Source organism: Oncorhynchus tshawytscha, linkage group LG09 (assembly GCF_018296145.1).
Source record: "Oncorhynchus tshawytscha isolate Ot180627B linkage group LG09, Otsh_v2.0, whole genome shotgun sequence".
Lineage (NCBI taxonomy): Eukaryota > Metazoa > Chordata > Actinopteri > Salmoniformes > Salmonidae > Oncorhynchus > Oncorhynchus tshawytscha.
This window is the reverse complement of record NC_056437.1, coordinates 73881134-73900924: the sequence shown is the minus strand read 5'-3', so window position 1 is coordinate 73900924 and position 19791 is coordinate 73881134. Positions and strand designations below refer to the sequence as shown.

At 46.1% G+C, this 19791-nt stretch overlaps 2 protein-coding genes across 5 annotated transcripts; one reads left to right on the top strand and one right to left on the bottom strand.

Moving 5' to 3' along the window:
- Nucleotides 1–3391: 3391 nt before the first annotated feature.
- On the bottom strand, nt 3392–16677 carry LOC112258669. Of its 4 annotated transcripts, none has more exons than XM_024433192.2 (8): nt 16598–16677; nt 8355–8437; nt 8063–8122; nt 7650–7844; nt 7189–7278; nt 6963–7106; nt 6391–6474; nt 3392–4006 (listed from the first exon to the last, which is right to left on the bottom strand). In XM_024433192.2, the coding sequence occupies exons 4-8, from the start codon at nt 7821–7823 to the stop codon at nt 3584–3586; spliced, it is 915 nt and encodes a 304-aa protein (XP_024288960.1). In that variant the 5' UTR covers nt 7824–7844; nt 8063–8122; nt 8355–8437; nt 16598–16677; the 3' UTR covers nt 3392–3583. The 4 variants fall into 4 exon arrangements, with proteins under 4 accessions (XP_024288960.1, XP_024288961.1, XP_024288962.1 ...); XM_024433193.2 differs by having other exon boundaries at nt 7728–7844; XM_024433194.2 differs by lacking the exon at nt 6963–7106.
- Nucleotides 10102–13854, top strand: LOC112259188. Its single transcript, XM_024433933.2, has 4 exons — nt 10102–10113; nt 12007–13073; nt 13261–13398; nt 13664–13854. Exons 1-2 carry the CDS (start codon nt 10102–10104, stop codon nt 12883–12885), a joined length of 891 nt encoding a protein of 296 aa, XP_024289701.1. The 3' UTR covers nt 12886–13073; nt 13261–13398; nt 13664–13854.
- Nucleotides 16678–19791: the final 3114 nt, after the last annotated feature.

The window sequence follows — 19791 nt, the reverse complement described above, 5'->3', positions numbered from 1 at the left end:
TTACTCATCAAGTCTTGCTCTGATCTCAGAGAGGAGTATCATGCTCTGAGCGCTTATGTTCAGTTAGTTATAGTCAGACATTAGCTCTGCTAAATCAGGGCAGTTTAGATTTTCCAGGACTCTCCATATCTTTGGATCTCATTTTCCCCTTGAAATCAAAACAGGAAGTCCAATATGTTCCCTCTCCTCCTATTCCCTGCATGGATTGCTTCCTGAGGCCACCGTATAGATTTGGGGGAGGGGTAATCAGAGAGTTGGCAGGAGAAAGGAGGTTCAAATGTGCATTTTCAGTTTCTATGTTACAGAGGCCCTCTGCTTCAATATAGTGATATCCTGCTCGGTCATAGTGCATCTCTTCGGGCAGACCCATTGCAAATGGCCATGAAATGCATTTAAACATGAGTGTTTTTAATGTCCTGTCCTGGTTTTATCAGTATGCTGTGAGAGTCTTTGTGGACATAGTTCTAGATTTATTAGACAGCAGTTGAAAAGTTCACAGATTCCTTGACTGGTCACTATCAGGGGAAAAGATACACAGAAAGAGAAGGGAATGGATATTTGGAAAGCCTACTCTCAACTCCTCCACTTTGGATGATCTTACCAACTGGCCACTCAGTCAAGATAGTCCATGGTCTGTTCTGGGGCTCAGAGGAGTTGTAAGTTAACTACAGCAGTAGGGAAGGGAACGGAACAGACAACAACTGTCGTGGCAGAGCCTCTGTTACAGCCAGCCTCACTTGCTCCACCCCCTCCTTGGTTCACTCTCACACCCCACACACACCATTTGTCTGGGGTTTTATGACCCACAGAGTACATACAGGCCATTCAGAGGTGGCTTCAGTGAGATAGACGGGTGGGGCCCAGGCTAGGCAGGCACACACACACACACACACACACACACACAGTGTGTATACAGAGTATTTTAAAGGGGCTAACTATTCCTCTGTGCATGCTTGGAGTAAACCGCTCAGGTCCCAGGCCCTATCGTAGAAAACCACAGGGTGTGTGGTAAAGAGAGCGGGAGTCTGGGTGTGTGTGGTAGAGAGGGGGAGAGGGAGTCTGGGGGTGTGTGGTAGAGAGAGAGAGAGTCTGGGGGTGTGTGGTAGAGAGAGGAGAGGGGGGGTGTGTGGTAGAGAGAGAGAGTCTGGGGGGGTGTGTCTGGGGTGTGTGGAGAGAGAGAGTCTGGGGGTGTGTGGAGAGAGAGAGAGAGAGGGAGAGGGAGTCTGGGTGTGTGGTGGAGAGAGAGTCTGGGGGTGTGTGGTAGAGAGAGAGAGAGTCTGGGGGTGTGTGGTAGAGAGAGAGAGAGTCTGGGGGTGTGTGGTAAAGAGAGGGAGTCTGGGGGGTGTGTGGTAGAGAGAGTCTGGGGTGTGTGGAGAGGGAGTCTGGGGTGTGTGGTGGAGAGAGAGAGAGTCTGGGGTGTGTGGTGGAGAGTCTGGGGGTGTGTGGTAGAGAGAGAGAGAGTCTGGGGGTGTGTGGTAGAGAGAGGGAGAGGGAGTCTGGGGGTGTGTGGTAGAGAGAGGGAGAGGGAGTCTGGGTGTGTGGTAGAGAGAGAGAGAGTCTGGGGGTGTATGGTAGAGAGAGGGAGAGGGAGTCTGGGGTTGTATGGTAGAGAGAGGGAGTCTGGGGGTGTGTGGTAGAGAGAGGGAGAGGGAGTCTGGGGTGTGTGGTAGAGAGAGAGAGAGTCTGGGGGGGGGTGTGGGTGGTAGAGAGAGAGAGAGTCTAGAGAGAGGGAGAGGGGGGGTGTGTGGTAGAGAGAGAGAGAGAGGCTGGGGGTGTGTGGTAGAGAGAGGGAGAGGGAGTCTGGGGGTGTGTGGTAGAGAGAGAGGGAGTCTGGGGTGTGTGGTAGAGAGAGAGAGAGTCTGGGGGTGTGTGGTAGAGAGTATGGAGAGAGAAAGTCTGGGGGTGTGTGGTAGAGAGAGGGAGAGAAAGTCTGGGGGTGTGTGGTAGAGAGAGTGGTAGAGAGAGGGAGAAGTCTGGGGGTGTGTGGTAGAGAGAGAGAGAGTCTGGGGGTGTGTGGTAGAGAGAGGGAGAGGGAGTCTGGGGGTGTGTGGTAGAGAGAGAGAGAGGGAGAGGGAGTCTGGGTGTGTGTGGTAGAGAGAGGGAGAGAGTCTGGTAGAGAGAGGGAGAGGGGTGTGTGGTAGAGAGTCTGGGGGTGTGTGGGAGAGAGAGTCTGGGGGTGTGTGGTAGAGACAGAGGGAGAGGGAGTCTGGGGGTGTGTGGTAGAGAGAGAGAGTCTGGGTGTGTGTGGTAGAGGGAGTCTGTGTGGTAGAGAGAGAGAGTCTGGGGGTGTGTGGTAGAGAGAGGGAGAGGGAGTCTGTGGGTGTGTGGTAGGGAGAGGGAGTCTGGGGGTGTGTGGTAGAGAGAGAGAGGGAGTCTGGGTTTGTGTGATAGAGAGAGGGTCGAGAGAGAGAGATTTCGCTTTTGTATATTATCTACCTCACTTGCTTTGGCAATGTTAACACATGTTTCCCATGCCAAGAAGCCCCTTGAATTTTGAGAGAGAGAGAGAAGGATTGGGGAGAGAGAGAGAGAGAGAGTCTGGTTGTGTGTGGTAGAGAGGGTCGAGAGAGAGGGAGCGCCCATGAGCTGCTCCAGCTGCTGCCCAGAGTGGTGCTGACAGCTGCGTTACGGATATTTTGGGAGCCTGGAGTTCGCCTGGGATAATAACGGGCTTGATTTGGAGGAGAGAGGGGGGTTGATACATAGCCAGACACCACACTGTGTACACAACCATGCCACTCCTCGGGCCATGGCGCGAGTATAGGTTAACAATCTGGTGATGAGAATACAAACAGAGCACTGGGGGGAATTCTTCTCGTCATCTTCTATTGTGTTAGTGCAACTGACTGTGAGTGATCTCCTATAATAAGAAACTCCAGCAACTGTTGTGCTCCAGGCAGTACATGAAACAGTCGATTACAACTCTAATCCAACCTGTATACGACCCAGCCAGTTCTGTTTGAGTAGGTTTCCAGCTATTGTTGTCCTGACTCCCGTGGCACAGAGCCCTTGCTAAGACAAACACAAACACCGGTGGTCAGTTAGGTTGAAGGATTGGGGTGAAAGCACTTACTGTCCCACCTCAGTGCACAGGAAGCCCCCTGTCTGACGTAGCTGTGTTCACTGGTTAGAGCTCGCTGCCTGGCCTTCTGAATCAGCCCCTGTCTGTATAGTAGCTGTGTGGTACAGCACAGAGAGCTGCTATGGCAACTCAACTGACCTACAGACCTGAAGCTGAGAGAGGGCGGGGTTCACGGTCTAGAATAGACCTCCACGACTGATGTTAAGATTTCGTGGCTAGTTAGAACCCTAAGCCTAAACCTACACTCTACAATATAGGAAACTAGCGGCACTAGCCTTAGGGTTCCAAAACATATGAAATGGAGCAAGACAAGACATATATTTTTTTGAATATGTCCAAATAATTAAATTAGAAAACAAAGAAATGTGACATTGTAGTTAAATATCACAATTATAACGCTCATGTCATCTAATCACAATGCTTCCTTGGCATCTCAACTTAGTTGACCTAAGTTGTATACATCTAAAATGAGAGATACCGTATGTTCTATCCATTCTATTTCTACAGTTCCTCTCCTCTGTGGTTCTGCAGGCTCTGGAACCCTTCAGGCTCCAGGTGATGACTCATTTCTTCGGCTCCTTTCTGGCGAGCGTCGATCCCCGTTTTAATGGTAGCCTTCTTAACTGCTCTTTCAGAGGAATTTACAACCCTGGCCCTCATGCCTCGCGCACTCACTCGGCCCACGAGAGGGGAGGGAGGGGAGCACACTGGCGCATTGTCCTGACACAGCCAGGAGTGGAAATGTACCACCAGAAGCAAGGTGGTGGGACTGGCGGCAGGGCATGTGCTCCTGTGCATGTGATTGCGTGCCTGTATGTGTAAGTGAGTGAATGAGTGAGTGGATAAAGGAGAAGGGCTGGAGCTCTGTAGGTTCTCTCTGTAATTTATCTCTCCCTCTGCAGCGTAATCACTTCCATCTGAGCCCTGCCCAAAGAGAGAGAGAGAGAAATGGTGGAGGGGCCTCGTCAAGGAGGTGAGAGTTAAACACACACACCCATATCATATGCACACACTCATAAATAACCCATATTCTAGCAGACACACAACACCCACTAATATACACATCCAGTCTACATATTCTCATTCCAAAAACATACTAACAGTAGAACAGTCAGTCACATTCTACAAAGCTTTCAGACAAACAAAATCACCCTAACAGTCATGTCCAGTCTCGTACCACTCATCAAATCCTTCTGGGACATTATTACATTTGCTACTACTAGCCCTCTAAACTAGTCATATCAGAAAAAGAAAAAAACATTTAATCTCATTGAAAAATGTAGCCCACTCTATCAATAGAAATTGATTGAGCAACTCTTAGCATTGTGTGGTTATGGTAAGGGCATGAGACCGCATTTTCTAATTTCCTTCCTTCAATCCTGAGGCTTTTTCTTCCTCTTTTTGTTAGGGGTGGTTCCATCTGTCCTGCTGCACATGTTGAGCCGTATGTTGGAAGGCCTTGGGGAGAGACAGACAGGCTCTCCAGACCAGACGTTCATGGTCAACGTGCAGCGCAACTAATAATAATCAAATCAAATAAAAACAGGCCCTTCGGCACAGCAAACCCTCTGCCAAGCGGACCGCTCAGATAGATCTCCGCTGTACCGCTGACCACAGGGACAACTAAAGTAGGCCAATCTTAATGCCGAATGAGGTCTTATCAGTTCTATGTCGTCCTTCACTATCCGTCAGACCAGAGGCTGAATGAGAAGATGAAAGTAAAAAGACAAAAATAAAAGGTGAAAGGAGAGATGCCGTGTGATCGAGAGAGAGAGAGAGAGAGAACATTCCTGAAGCGTCTGCAGGCTACATACAGACAGTGAATAGAGGCCCCGAAGGCTTGGATTTAGTGGTGTCTGCTGCCTGCCAGTGCTGCTGGTTTGAAAATTGCCTCTGAATCACCAGAAAAAGTATCCTAAATTACACCATGCCCCCTTGGCACACATTACAGTATTAAACATTCTGAGGAGGAGAGGAGGTGCATGACTTTACATAAGAGTTCTTCTATCTCTAGTGAGCAACATCCTCTGCTGCTCTTCCATCCCTAGTCACGCTCACTGGGTTGGCTCACTTCTACATGTCCTGTTATCCTGGGTGACACAGGGCAGCCACTCTGTCATGGTTTTAGCACTGTTATAAATGTCTGCTTGTGCTAAATATTTGTTTTCTTCTGCTGGGCCAATATGTCTAATAACTAATAAGGGTCCTGAAATCCTACAAATTGGGGTTGCTGGCCTGGGTGTTGGCTGAATTAGGGATTGACAACACAATCCTCAATAACAGAAGACTTGCTGGGAGCCCATCCAATGTCCTGGGGATGTTGAGTACTACTACTGACCTAGTTACTGACATTACAGGGGCCGGGAGGGCCGGGTAGAGCAGCAGGCAGGCTCCACAGCAGACAGACAGCAGTCTCCTGTCTCCATTGAAGCCAGCCAGAGGCCCTGTGGGCCTGTTTCACTGTAGGCCAGGGAGACCAACCTTCAGCCGCCCAGCCCGCCGCCATGAGTCCAGCGTCCGGCTGACGGATACACTTGGATCCACTAACAGGCAGGGTGGCATGCAGCTCGTTAAAAACGGGCATAAATTGTGAGTTTATCAATAAGGATTGCTGTTCAGATGGGGGTGATTGGATGGAGAGCGATGGAGGTGGTGGAGCTGTAGCCTTAGCTGATACCAGCTGTCTGAATAAACTCTAATTAGCACCACCACACCCTTGACGCTTGGAGGTGACAGGAGCAAATGTTCCTAGTGTACCACCCAGGAACAACAGCCTAAATAACATGGGAGAATGACTGTGTGACAGGTGACCACCTCACCTCCTGGCCCAAATGGCCTGGTGAAACATGGCAGACACAGAATGCAGACATTCAAAACGACAACAAACTCAAACTCAATCAACTCAACAATGTGTGAATTCAAGCTGCAGTGTTATTCTTACACCCTTGCCTCCACCACCATAAAAATGCTGGACATTCCAGAAAAAGAACAACAACAAAATAACCAATTCCTGATAACAAGACAATAGGCTACACAGGATCTAAACTGCATTATGATGAGAGTCACAGCATTCTCCCCCAATTTACGATAGTTTGGGCATTGTCATGGGTATATGGTTTTAGCATCGGGCTGGATCTTGACCGAAGCCGTCCCCTCCCTCCTTGACCCAAATTCTCATACACCTCTCTCTTCTCCCGAAAGAGCTCAATTCCCATGATGCATCCCACTAACTGATACAATGATAATAACACAGTAAGTACAATGATGCAACATGTGACCTAAGTAGAACACCTGATATGTTGTTTTACCTCTATGAGACCCAGTACAATGCAGGCGGCACCCAGCCACACCAGGTTCCTCTTCAGGGACTCTTTGATCACCTGCACAAAGCCCTGGAGGGACGACACACACGCACACACACACACACACACACACACACACACACACACACACACACACACACACACACACACACACACACACACACACACACACACACACACACACACACACACACTAAATGGCTGTTAATGAACTGTCTGTCCTCCAGGGGCCACAGTGTGTGCAGTCAGTCACTCAGAGAACCATCTGATATATATTGACCGTGTTTAACTTCATCCTCTCAAGTCCCTGCTTGTCTTACTTGCTGAATTGCTGACCTCCAGGATCTGAGCTAAGCATGACTAAAAGCTTGTTATTATAGGTTTTAGTGAAAAGACTCAGGGCATTTTAGATAAAGCCTCATTACTCTTTAGGGCCCTTAAAACCTCTCATCATTGTCACAGCAATTCCCATGTAGGGAATCATGATCACCTTTTTGTTAACCTCATCTAAGGCCTTTGTAACCCCCTCGCCCTTCCCTGTGCTGGTTAATACTGACCCTCTGGTAGATATTGTCTGTGGTGACGACTTTCACACAGGCCACATAATCCACATGGCAACAGGAGTGTGGCACAAAACTAATATTCCCATGAGAGCTCTGCAGGAGCCAGTCAGTGCAGTTCTCTGCACCACAACAATGGAACTGAAACACACATATACACTATCAAAGTTAGTTTCTCACAGAGACTATTCCCCTGGTAAGGAGTGAATAGTACGCTGCTTACTGCATGCTGTAGGTCAACGATGGCAACCTTATCCCTGGGGCTGTGCTGTACGATCACCTCGTTGACTTTCAGTGTGATCCTTCTCTCCGCCTGCAGAGGGTGCAGAGGACACAAAAAGCATGTTCACCCTTGTCAATCAAGCAATACTAGTTGAATTCCCTGATCACATACAGTGATCATCTGCAGTAGGTTGAGACAGCTGAGCAGAGTCATGTTTACCTTGTTTCTGAATACATAGAAGAGAATACCAGACACTATCTGCAGACTGAGGATCAGCATTAGGAAGTGTGTGAACAGAGTACAAACAACTAAGATGTTACTTCTCCAAAAGCAAAATGCAAACGTGGCAGAGCTAGGACAGGTTATGATTTAGTATGTGAAGATGGAACACGGCATATTGACTGTTCTCCAAAACATAAAGCCCCAAGTTACCATATCTCACACTGTGCTGCACTACCCACCAATCCAAGGAGCAGACGGCTGTCTGACCACGCCCCAATGCTACCCAGGAAGGCCAGCAGGGAGACGATGATACCCACCACTATGAGGAGGATGGAGGTGTGAGACATGCCCTGGGATATGTGGGTGAAAGACTCCATTTCTGTGTAGGTGGGCTGAGACATAGCCCCCACCATGACCAGGGCCAAGCCAGACACCTGGTAGAACATTAACACATGCAATATAAATCACAGGTTAGTCAAACAACGGTAGTTTTCTCAATATAACCTTTAAACCTTTTTGATGGTTCACTCTAGAGCAATTGCAGTCAGTCAGGCACATATGTGTTCTATGAAAGTGCCCCTGGAGTGATCAGGACAGGTAGTGGTGTATATTTGAGGACATTGTGCGTGTAAGAGGTGAATGTATGACTTACCCAGAATAGAGCGTTTAGGAGGATAAAGAAGATCTTTCTTCAGAAATATTTTCTTCCAAACTGAAAAGTATACAGGAATTTTGTAGTCCACATTCAACATTTTTGATTTTATAGTCACTTCTCTATATTTGTATTACTTGTACAACTTTGCCTATACCTACATATTTTTTGTACTGATAGGCTAAAGAAAATATCAGTTAGGGTAGGTACACGGGAACATTTTGTACTTCATTGAGTGTTTTGACAAATATGCATACCAGTATAGATCTAACACCAAAACCATGAGACTCACCTGAAATGTGTACAAACACCTGGAATTCTTGAATAGGCGGCTCAATTAACACAGCATTTCTATAGCTCCAAATGTCTATATTACTTGTCAGAGAGAGAGAGAGAGAGAGAGAAGCAAAAGAATCAGCGACACGATTTAGATAAAGCAAGTGGACTGCATCAGCTAGGCCTATCCTTGAAATGATTCGGTTGACATCATCACAACAATGAACTGTAAAACCAACTGGATATGATGGGTGTAGTTTCATGAGTTTACCCAGTTGTTGTGATACTGTAACACTGGGATACTGTAACACTGTTACATGAATTGAAAAGAAATAGAAGCAAATGGGAACTAGGAAGGGTATTCACGATTGTTCCCCTCTCTCGTTTAATCTCGGACTGTTATTTATGACGGACTTGTTTTTGTCAACAGTCCATGATGTCCTATCAAAACAAACACCTTAGGCCAGTTAAAGTTGCCCCTAGACATTGATCTTGGGCCAGTTTCGCATTTCCCCTACTAATGGTTAATGTTAGGATTGGGGAAAGGGAAGCTGTTGATCGATGCAAAGAGCTTTTAAACAGTTTCACCAGGCACTAAGTAAGTCGGTCGCAGAATGGCAGAAAATAGCCGTACGAGATGCGGTGCGTCCGGTGTGCGCGTCATTGTTTCTACTTGGGTCACAGTTGAGTCATATTCCCCACACACGGAGCAGTACTATTGGTTACATTTACACTTGGAAATTCTATCCGTTGTCCATTTGGTACAGGGTGGAATTCGGGATCAGATGCCCTGCCACCTCTGGTGCCCGAGGCTTGGTTCTTTTTCCGTCTCTGGCCTATGTCCTATTGGTGATCATGCTCTTTTAAGAGGTTGGTTAAAGCTATTTATTGTATAACAATAATCCCAATTGTTCCACAATACCATATTTGTTTACCAATTCCCAACATGTCTTCAAAGTGTTATTTTGGTAAATTCAGGAATTTGTTTGGTAGTGGTATTTGGTTATGTGAGATTTTAAATGAGATCTCCCCCCCTCTTGTTTTACACCCATCTGACTGGATCCACCACCACTGTCTGGGTTACCAAATCAGTTCTTGATGCCTTCTTGCTTCACACCTATTCTCTAAGGGCACCACCTGAAGCCTTCCAGTTTAGTATTGGCCTATCATTTTTTTAGTCCAGCCCTCAGAGGCAGGTGCAGCGTGACTTTTATTCTGCCAAGCAGTCATATCATCAAACAATGGAGGAAGATTGGAGCTGGAAAGAGGCAAGTCAAGTCACATATACGTGTAGGGCATGATAAATCAAAAAGCTATGTAATAAGGTTACAGTCACCATTATGTTTTCTATGTAATATCTCTTATTCTGGTATGGTTCTTACATTTACCTCTATCACCCCCCTCGGCTATATTGACATATCAATGAGTGTTGTGTGTTTGGGTACGCTTACCAGTTGTGGAAAAAGTACCCAATTGTCATACTTGAGTAAAAGTCAAGATAAACTCAAGTAAAAGTGAAAGTTACACAGTAAAATACTACTTGAAAAAAAGTATTTGGTTTTAAATATACTTAAGTATCAAAAGTAAATATAATTGTTCAAATATACTTAAGTATCAAAGTAAAAGTATAAATTGTTTCAAATTCCTTATAGTAAGCAAATCAGACGGCACCAATTTACGAATAGCAAGGTGCACTCTCCAACACTTAGACATCATTTACAAACAAAGTATGTGTTTAATGAGTCCACCAGATCAGAGGCAGTATGGATGACCGGGCATGTTCTCTTGTGTAAATTAGACTATTTTCCTGTCCTGTTAAGCATTCAAAATGTAACAAGTACTTTTGGGTGTTAGAAAAATGTATGGAGTAAAAAGCACATTATTTTCTTTAGGAATGTAGTGAAAACATACAGTTGAATTCGGAAGTTTACATACACCTTAGCCAAATACATTTAAACTCAGTTTTTCACAATTCCTGACATTGAATCCTCGTAAAAAATTCCCTGTCTTAGGTCAGTTAGGATCACCACTTTATTTTAAGAATACGAAATGTCAGAATAATAGTAGAGAGAATGATTTATTTCAGGTTTTATTTATTTCATCACATTCCCAGTTGGTCAGAAGTTTACATACACTCAATTCGTTTTTTGTAGCATTGCCTTTAAATTGTTTAACTTGGGTCAAACATTTTGGGTAGCCTTCCACAAGCTTCCCACAAAAAGTTGGGTGAATTTTGGCCCATTCCTCCCGACAGAGCTGGTGTAACTGAGTCAGGTTTGTAGGCCTCCTTGCTCGCGCACACTTTTTCAGTTCTGCCCACAAATTTTCAATAGGATTGAGGTCAGGGCTTTGTGATGGCCACTCCAATACCTTGACTTTGTTGTCCTTAAGCCATTTTGCCACAACTTTGGAAGTATGCTTGGGGTCATTGTCCATTTGGAAGGCCCATTTGCGACCAGGTTTAACTTCCTGACTGATATCTTGAGATGTTGCTTCAATATATCCACACAATTTTCCTCCCTCATGATGCCATCTATTTTGTGAAGTGCACCAGTCCCTGCTGCAGCAAAGCACCACCACAACATGATGCTGCCACCCTCATGCTTCATGGTTGGGATGCTGTTCTTCGGATTGCAAGCTCCCCCCTTTTTACTCCAAACATAACTATGGTCATTATGGCCAAACAGATCTATTTTTGTTTCATCAGACCAGAGGACATTTCTCCAAAACGTACAACCTTTGTCCCCATATTCAGTTGCAAACCGCAGTCTGGCTTTTTTATGGCGGTTTTGGAGCAGTGGCTTCTTCCTTGCTGAGCGGCCTTTCAGGTTATGTCGACATTGGACTCGTTTTACTGTGGATATAGATACTTTTGTACCTGTTTCCTCCAACATCTTCACAAGGTCCTTTGCTGTTGTTCTGGGATTGATTTGCACTTTTTGCACCAAAGTACATTCATCTCTAGGAGGCAGAACGCATCTCCTTCCTGAGCGGCATGACTGCTGCGTGGTCCCATGGTGTTTATACTTGCGTACTATTGTTTGTACAGATGAACGTGGTACCTTCAGGCGTTTGGAAATTGCTCCCAAGGATGAACCAGACTTGTGGAGGTCTACAATTTGTTCTCTGAGGTCTTGGCTGATTTCTTTTGGTTTTCACATGATGTCAAGCAAAGATGCACTGAGTTTGAAGTTAGGCCTTGAAATACATCGACAGGTACGCCTCCAATTGACCCAAATGATGTCAATTACCCTATCAGATGCTTCTAAATCCATGACATCATTTTCTGGAATTTTCCAAGCTGTTTAAAGGCACAGTCAACTTAGTGTATGTAAACTTCTGACCCACTGGAATTGTGATACAGTGAATTATAAGTGAAATAATCTGTCTGTAAACAATTGTTGGAAAAATGACTTGTGTCATGCACAAAGTAGATGTCCTAACCGACTTGCCAAAACTATAGTTTGTTAACAAGACATTTGTGGAGTGGTTGACAAACAAGTTTTAATGACTCCACCCTAAGTGTATGTAAACTTCCGACTTCAACTGTGAAGTACAGCTACCCCAAAAAACGACGTGTAGTATGTTCAAGTATTTTTACTTCAGTACTTTACACCATTGAGGTTTACTTTGCTAGTGACATTTATTGGAGGGTTTTGTTATCTCAGGAGGCCCAGAAGAAGGTGTCAAGGTTCCTAGTGAAGCTGAGGCTGAAGAGTCCTTCTTGGAGCTCTGATGACAGGTCCAGTTCGGAGTCAGAGCGAGCTAACGCTGAAGTCCGCCAGGGGAAGTCCGCTACATCCCCAGATAACATTGACAGTGGCAGGAAGAAGATAAAGTTCCCACTCCTCTTCACCAAGACAGCCGTGGCTGTGACCACCACCAACCCACTTCTCACTCAGAATGACCGGCCCAGCGTGAAGCTTTCTGCCAAAGCAGAAAAGGCCCATAAGACAGTGATGGTGGCCAGTATCCCAGAGGAGATTGGTGTTGGAGCTAAGGTCATGCAGAAAAACTTACCGGCCAAACCGAAGTACAGCTGGTCACGGCCCAGTCGAAGTGGAAAAGATGACAAAGTCCAGGGCAAAGTCAAAGACTTCTACAAGACCAAAGTAGGTAAACAGAAAGAAGATAACATCCCGCCAATAGCCAAAGAACCCCGGATAAAAGGGTCCTTCCATGGAGCAGAGCAAGGCAGAGGCAGGGACTATGGCAGGAGGAGGGCGCCCCTCTCCTACGACATCCAGTGCAGACTCAACCAAGCCATGACAGATTCAGACAGACTCAAAGCTAGAGAGGTCACCAAGAGAAGCGGAACCATCCGCTGTGAGAATCTCCAACAAAGTCCCAACCGACAGATGTCAGAGTTGGAGCGATTCAAACCCAGGGATATCACCAAGAGGATAATTCCCTGTGATGAGCTGCAGCAAAGGCCCAACCAGCCAATGCCAAAGCCAGATAAAGCTGCCCTGGTTAAACTCCCGGCGATTCCACGGCAGAGATGCCAGACAGCACCATCAACACAGAGGACCTGGAGGAGTTCCTAAACTCAGTGTCAGTACCTACCCTCTGCTCCATACTTACCATTCATACCTATTCTGTTCCCCACAACTGTCACTGTTATTCCCTGACACCTCTATGTGCTTGTGCCTGTTTGCCTGTAGGGGCATGACTCGTATTGAAGACCTGGCAACTACGGTGCCTGACGATCCCCAGATCGATGCCCAGTCTGATGGTAAGTAGCATGCATACTGTTAGCCTGTCTTCTATTGTCAACTAACACTAGCTACCAATACAAAACCCTTTTTAAAAAGTAATTAATTAATGATGATCTTCTATTGTACATGTATTTTGAAGTGATGTTCCTATGTTATGGGAAACAATCAAACAATCATATCTATTGTCTATTCTACCACATGTAGCCTTCAAAGAAGTCTTTGAGCAGTTTGCAAAGAACAGCGATGGCTCTCTCAATGAGGAGGGCCTGGCGTCCACACTGGACAGAGTGGGGATCAGTATCAGCCCAGAGGAGGTGAAGAAAGCCCTACAGAAGGCTGACAGTATGTTTCTGCCTCAGTATCTGGAATTACCCCAAAATATAATAACGTGCTTTCCATTATAAACATGTTAGAACAGAATACATAAAAATTGTTTGTGTCCCAAATCCCCTGTTCCCTATATAGTGCGGGACATTTGTACCCATATAGGGCTCTGGTCAAAAGTAGTGCACTATAGGTTGCCTTTTGGGGTGCAGTCATACACATTCCCTTATTTGACATGAGTTGACAGGCTGGCTGACTGGCTGTTTTTGTTTCTTGGCTTCAGAGGACGGAGAGGTGGGGTTTCAAGATGTCCTGCATGTGATGGCGGACAGCCAGCGCTTCTCCAAGTGTGTGAAAGGTGAAGATCCCCGACTAAGATGTTGCCGCCCTGTGCAACTGGGTACTGGACTTCCTGACGGGCCGCCCCCAGGTGGTGAGGGTAGGCAACAACATCTCCTCCCCGCTGATCCTCAACACTGGGGCCCCACAAGGGTGCGTTCTGAGCCCTCTCCTGTACTCCCTGTTCACCCACGACTGCGTGGCCACGCACGCCTCCAACTCAATCATCAAGTTTGCGGACGACACAACAGTGGTAGGCTTGATTACCAACAACGACGAGACGGCCTACAGGGAGGAGGTGAGGGCCCTCGGAGTGTGGTGTCAGGAAAATAACCTCACACTCAACATCAACAAAACTAAGGAGATGATTGTGGACTTCAGGAAACAGCAGAGGGAACACCCCCCTATCCACATCGATGGAACAGTAGTGGAGAGGGTAGCAAGTTTTAAGTTCCTCGGCATACACATCACAGACAAACTGAATTGGTCCACTCACACAGACAGCATCGTGAGGAAGGCGCAGCAGCGCCTCTTCAACCTCAGGAGGCTGAAGAAATTCGGCTTGTCACCAAAAGCACTCACAAACTTCTACAGATGCACAATCGAGAGCATCCTGGCGGGCTGTATCACCGCCTGGTATGGCAACTGCACCGCCCTCAACCGTAAGGCTCTCCAGAGGGTAGTGAGGTCTGCACAACGCATCACCGGGGGCAAACTACCTGCCCTCCAGGACACCTACACCACCCGATGCTACAGGAAGGCCATAAAGATCATCAAGGACATCAACCACCCGAGCCACTGCCTGTTCACCCCGCTGTCATCCAGAAGGCGAGGTCAGTACAGGTGCATCAAAGCTGGGACCGAGAGACTGAAAAACAGCTTCTATCTCAAGGCCATCAGACTGTTAAACAGCCACCACTAACATTGAGTGGCTACTGCCAACACACTGTCAATGACACTGACTCTACTCCAGCCACTTTAATCATGGGAATTGATGGGAAATGATGTAAATATATCACTAGCCACTTTAAACAATGCTACCTTATATAATGTTACTTACCCTACATTATTCATCTCATATGCATACGTAGATACTGTACTCTATATCATCGACTGCATCCTTATGTAATACATGTATCACTAGCCACTTTAACTATGCCACTTGGTTTACATACTTATCTCATATGTATATACTGTACTCGATATCATCTACTGTATCTTGCCTATGCTGCTCTGTACCATCACTCATTCATATATCCTTATGTACATATTCTTTATCCCCTTACACTGTGTATAAGACAGTAGTTTTTTGGGAATTGTTAGTTAGATTACTTGTTCGTTATTACTGCATTGTCGGAACTAGAAGCACAAGCATTTCGCTACACTCGCATTAACATCTGCTAACCATGTGTATGTGACAAATAAAATTTGATTTGATTGCCTTCACTAAACTTATCTGGATTCACACGTAAATATGAACATACGACTCACAGAGCTGCCATAGCGTTTGTGAGACTGTAATTAAGATGGTGCTTACTGTCCTCTCTCTCACTCCTTTCTGAGCTGAAGGAGCGGACCCATCCCAGTCTGTTGAGGTGTGTGAGACAGTGTTTTACAAGGCCTTGACCAGGATGCTGGTTGCTGGTATCCTGTCCAGTGGTACTACAACAGAGATAGTACAGTAAGCCATTCTAAGTCACGCTACTTTCTTTTTGTATATGAATAGCCGACCGACATCATGTGAAGCTATACATGAGTGTGTACTAACTGTATGTCGTCAAAGATTATGTAAGGTCAACAAGACATTTTCAGTGAAAAACAAAAAGAAACAACTTTTCATTGCAGTATCTTATGAATTTTCAATAAACGTTATCTGTTTACACAGAAATAATACATTCTGGTGGTCAGCTGTGTCAGCCATATTTGACTGTCCCCTACCTCTGACCAGGTACTACCATAAAAAGACTCTGAGGCTGATCCGGCGGGCCGTGCGACCAGACAGGGAGGACGGGGACCATGTTCTCACCTACTACACCAAGGGAGCTCATCTCATAGGCCTGAAGAGCAACCAGCTCCTCAAGTACATCCAGCCAGTGGGTGAGCTATAACACACGATAACACCCAGCACATACAGTACTCCTTTCTCCCTCATCCCTATATTCATATTGAACTGCTTCAGCTTTCATACTCTCCTAGTCCAATTTATATTGATTGGCAGAGGAGTGATGAGGGACTGTTGTTGTTTTGATGTGCAGAGACAATTGCCCAGAGCCAGAAGAAGAAGGACAGCGCGTACTTGAGGCGTCCCAGCCTTATCGTGGCCTACATCTCCTGGGACCCCCGACGCATGTTTTGATGTGCAGAGACAATTGCCCAGAGCCAGAAGAAGAAGGACAGCCCGTACTTGAGGCGTCCCAGCCTTATCGTGGCCTACACCTCCTGGAACCCTGCACAGAGGGCCAAAATGATCTGCATGAAGTCTGTCAAGACCGGGAAGACCATTGAGAATGAGGATCGCATCAGACAAGTAATTTTTCGAAATCATTTTCACAAATTAAAATTTGTGAGAAATATAGAAAGGCAGCGAAAATATGTTGCTACTCTTCTTGTATTTGTACCAGCAGTCAATCAAGCACCATGGGATGGAGAAAATGGAGACGATCACACCTGTGAAGATGAAGGTGAACCAGTCCATGAAGGAGAGGGACCACCTCACTTACAATGAGATCAACCAGATAAAGCTGAAGGTAAGACGGATTTGAACTGAATGTATGATAATATTGATGCAGTCAGTCCCACATTGAAGTTCTCTCTGTGTCTGTCTCTGTCTCTGTCTCTGTCTCTGTCAGTCCAGTCTAAATCAAGTCTGAAGGAGTACCTGAAGGACCTGACCCAGCTGAAGCGTAGGGACATGTGGAACTCCTGGGGCTCCCTTCAGTGTTACTGTGCCTTCCACAGCCAGAAGGACTTCCCCAAAACCTTCACCACCAACTCCTGGTCCTGGAGTGGCTGATGGAGACTGGAGACCTGGACGCTCCCTGTAGGTCCACACTACGCCTGCATATAGCCAACCACTGGAGCCCATCGCTAGGAAGCAGCGTGCCTCGTCCAATCAGGGAGGATAAAAAGAGAAGACCCCGGCAGCAACCCCCACTGACAGGAAGAGCAGTACACTGTAGAAAAGAGGGAGAACACCAATAGCAATCATAACCATACTGATACGATCAATTACTTTAACCACAAAGATCCCACCCCGCATTTCCTCTCACCACAGTCTCCACTCCCCCACCCCTCCTGATTCCAGTCCCTATGATGACTTCGACCAGAGCGGCTGTAGTTATGAGTGCAAAAACCTCCCATGCTATGTGTACAAACAGGACCGGCCCCCTAGCTGATCTGTTGCCATGGGCCTAACTTACATTAGCCCGCCCCTGAGGCCCATGAGAGGGGGAGGAATGGAGGAGAGGTGTGTGTTGCCTGGATGTTGTGTCCAAACAGTCATTTCCAATAACTCCCACGTCAAGAGCCACTCCTCCACTCTAGACATCCCACATTAACCTCAGTCTATGTCTAAATCTAAGGGTCCTACAAGGCCAGCCAAGACATGGAGCCTAGGAGGAGAGCCAGAACTACTCATCCCCTTGGCCTGCTCCAACTGGCTGGGTTACACTATAGTCTGCTGATTAAGTCCCTGACAGGTCCAGGTCCTGATAGGGTTGAGGACCCTGATATCAGGCCCAATTGAGGAAGGGATCAGTGCTGGTCTGATCCATTCATTATGAACAGTCTCAGTCTGATGTTAACCAGACATGCCTGAGACACACACACACAGACACAGCGTACGTTAGCCCTCCGCCTGGCTCCCATTAAGAAGATGACAGGTAATAAAATAAACCACAGTGAAACAGGGAGCTCTGTTGTTAAAGCTGTTGTGCTTGAATGTGTCTGCGCACTTGGCGATATCATAAATTAGCAGTGACACTGTTTACTAAAACTAAGCATACTTGGCCTGATGGCCCCTGTCATCCTGTAAACCAGATGCTTTAGCCTCAGCAGTTTCCTTTTCCTCTCTTCTGTTTACTGTATGCTGAGACCAGATAAGCGCTATTGTGGCAAATACAACAGTTTGGGCTCGATATTTTCTCAGCTAATTGGATAGTTGGGCATTGGTCCTGCCTGGGATATCTCATCATCTTTTTCTCCAAACAAATCTATCATTGTTTGGAAATGTTAAACTAGGTAAGGCTGGCCTGTGTCTGTTTCTCTGGATGTCATGGGGAAAGAGAGAGGGCCCCCTAGTGCCTTTGACTGGTTCCTAAAGGGTTATTGTTGTTTGACTGAGACCGCCTCTTCAGATGGTTTACCACAAGGGGGTGCCAGTGTATCAGCCCTTATTGTCTGGTTCAGTCGCTTCACTTCCTCAGATAGGCTCGTTGACTTGATAATGACTTACATTTTTCTCTGTCTTGTTATGAAGAAGATATACATTTTTAGGTATAATGAATCTACACTTTAGTATAGTAGTTTATTACTGTTGATATGAAGTAATAATATGCTGTAGTAGTAGTACTCAAAGCTCTTTAAAATGTTACACTTCATCAAACTCCTGATGTCAGATCTGTCAATATCATTTTTTATTTATTTCACCTTTATTTAACCAGGTAGGCCAGTTGAGAACAAGTTCTCATTTACAACTGCGACCTGGCCAAGATAAAGCAAAGCAGTGCGACAAAAACAACAACACAGAGTTACACATAAACAAACATACAGTCAACAACACAAAATAAAATAAAAATAGAAAAGAATCTATGTACATTGTGTACAAATGTAGAAGAGTAGTGAGGTAGGCAATAAATATGCCCTAGAGGCGAAAATAATTACATTTAGCATTAATACTGGAGTGATAGATGTGCAGATGATGATGTGCAAGTAGAGATACTGGGGTGCAAAAGAGCAACAGGGTAAGTAATAATATGGGGATGAGGTAGTCGGGTGTGCTATTTACAGATGGGCTGTGTACAGGTACAGTGATTGGTAAGCTGCTCAGACAGCTGATGCTTCAAGTTAGAGAGGGAGATGTAAGACTCCAGCTTCAAAGATTTTTGCAATTCATTCCAGTCATTGGCAGTAGAGAACTAGAAGGAAAGGCGGCCAAAGTAAGTGTTGGCTTTGGGGATGACCAATATACCTGCTGGAGCGAGGACTACGGGTGGGTGTTGCTATGGTGACCAGTGAGCTGAGATAAGGCGGGGCTTTACCTAGCAAAGACTTATAGATGAGCTGGAGCCAGTGGGTTTGGCGGCGGATATGTAGTGAGGGCCAGCCAACGAGAGCATACAGGTCACAGTGGAGGGTAGTATATGGGGATTTGGTGATAAAACGGATGGCACTGTGATAGACTACATCCAGTTTGCCGAGTAGAGTGTTGGGGGTTGTTTTGTAAATGACATTTCTGAAGTCAAGACTCGGTAGGATAGTCAGTTTTACAAGGGTATGGTTGACTGCAAGAATGAAGGAGACTTTTTTTGCGAAATAGGAAGCCGATTCCATCTAACCAGACACGTAGGTATTTGTAGTTGTCCACATATTCTAGGTCAGAAGCATCCAGAGTAGTGATTCTAGTCGGGCGAGAGGGTGCGGGCAGCAATCGGTTGAAGAGCATGCACTTAATTTTACTAGCATTTAAAAGCAGTTGGCGGCCACGGAAGGAGTGTTGTATACTGTTGAAGCTCTGGAGGTTTGTTGACACAGTGTCCGAAGAAGAGCCAGATGTATAAAGAACGGTGTTGTCGGCTTTGAGGTGGATCAGAGAATCACCAGCAGCAAGAGCGACATCATTGATATATACAGAGACAAGAGTCAGCACGAGAATTGAACCGTGTGGCAACCCCATAGAGACGGCCAGAGGTCCGGACAACAGGCCCTCCGCTTTGACACACTGAACTCAATTTGAGAAGTAGTTGGTGAACCAGGCGAGGCAGTCATTTGAGAAGCCAAGGCTATTGGGTGTGCCGATAAGAATGCGGCGATTGACAGAGTGGAAAGCCTTGGCCAGGTCGATGAAGACAGCTG

What these genes read in the sequence shown, in the direction of transcription:
- LOC112258669 (XM_024433192.2), bottom strand. Translation starts at nt 7,823, where the DNA reads ATGGTGGGGGCTATGTCTCAGCCCACCTACACAGAAATGGAGTCTTTC. An exon ending in GCCGTCTGCTCCTTGGATTG is followed by an intron (nt 7,279 to 7,649) that starts GTGGGTAGTGCA and finishes CACCCTCTGCAG; the next exon opens with GCGGAGAGAAGGATCACACT. An exon ending in TCGTTGACCTACAGCATGCA is followed by an intron (nt 7,107 to 7,188) that starts GTAAGCAGCGTA and finishes TGTGTGTTTCAG; the next exon opens with TTCCATTGTTGTGGTGCAGA.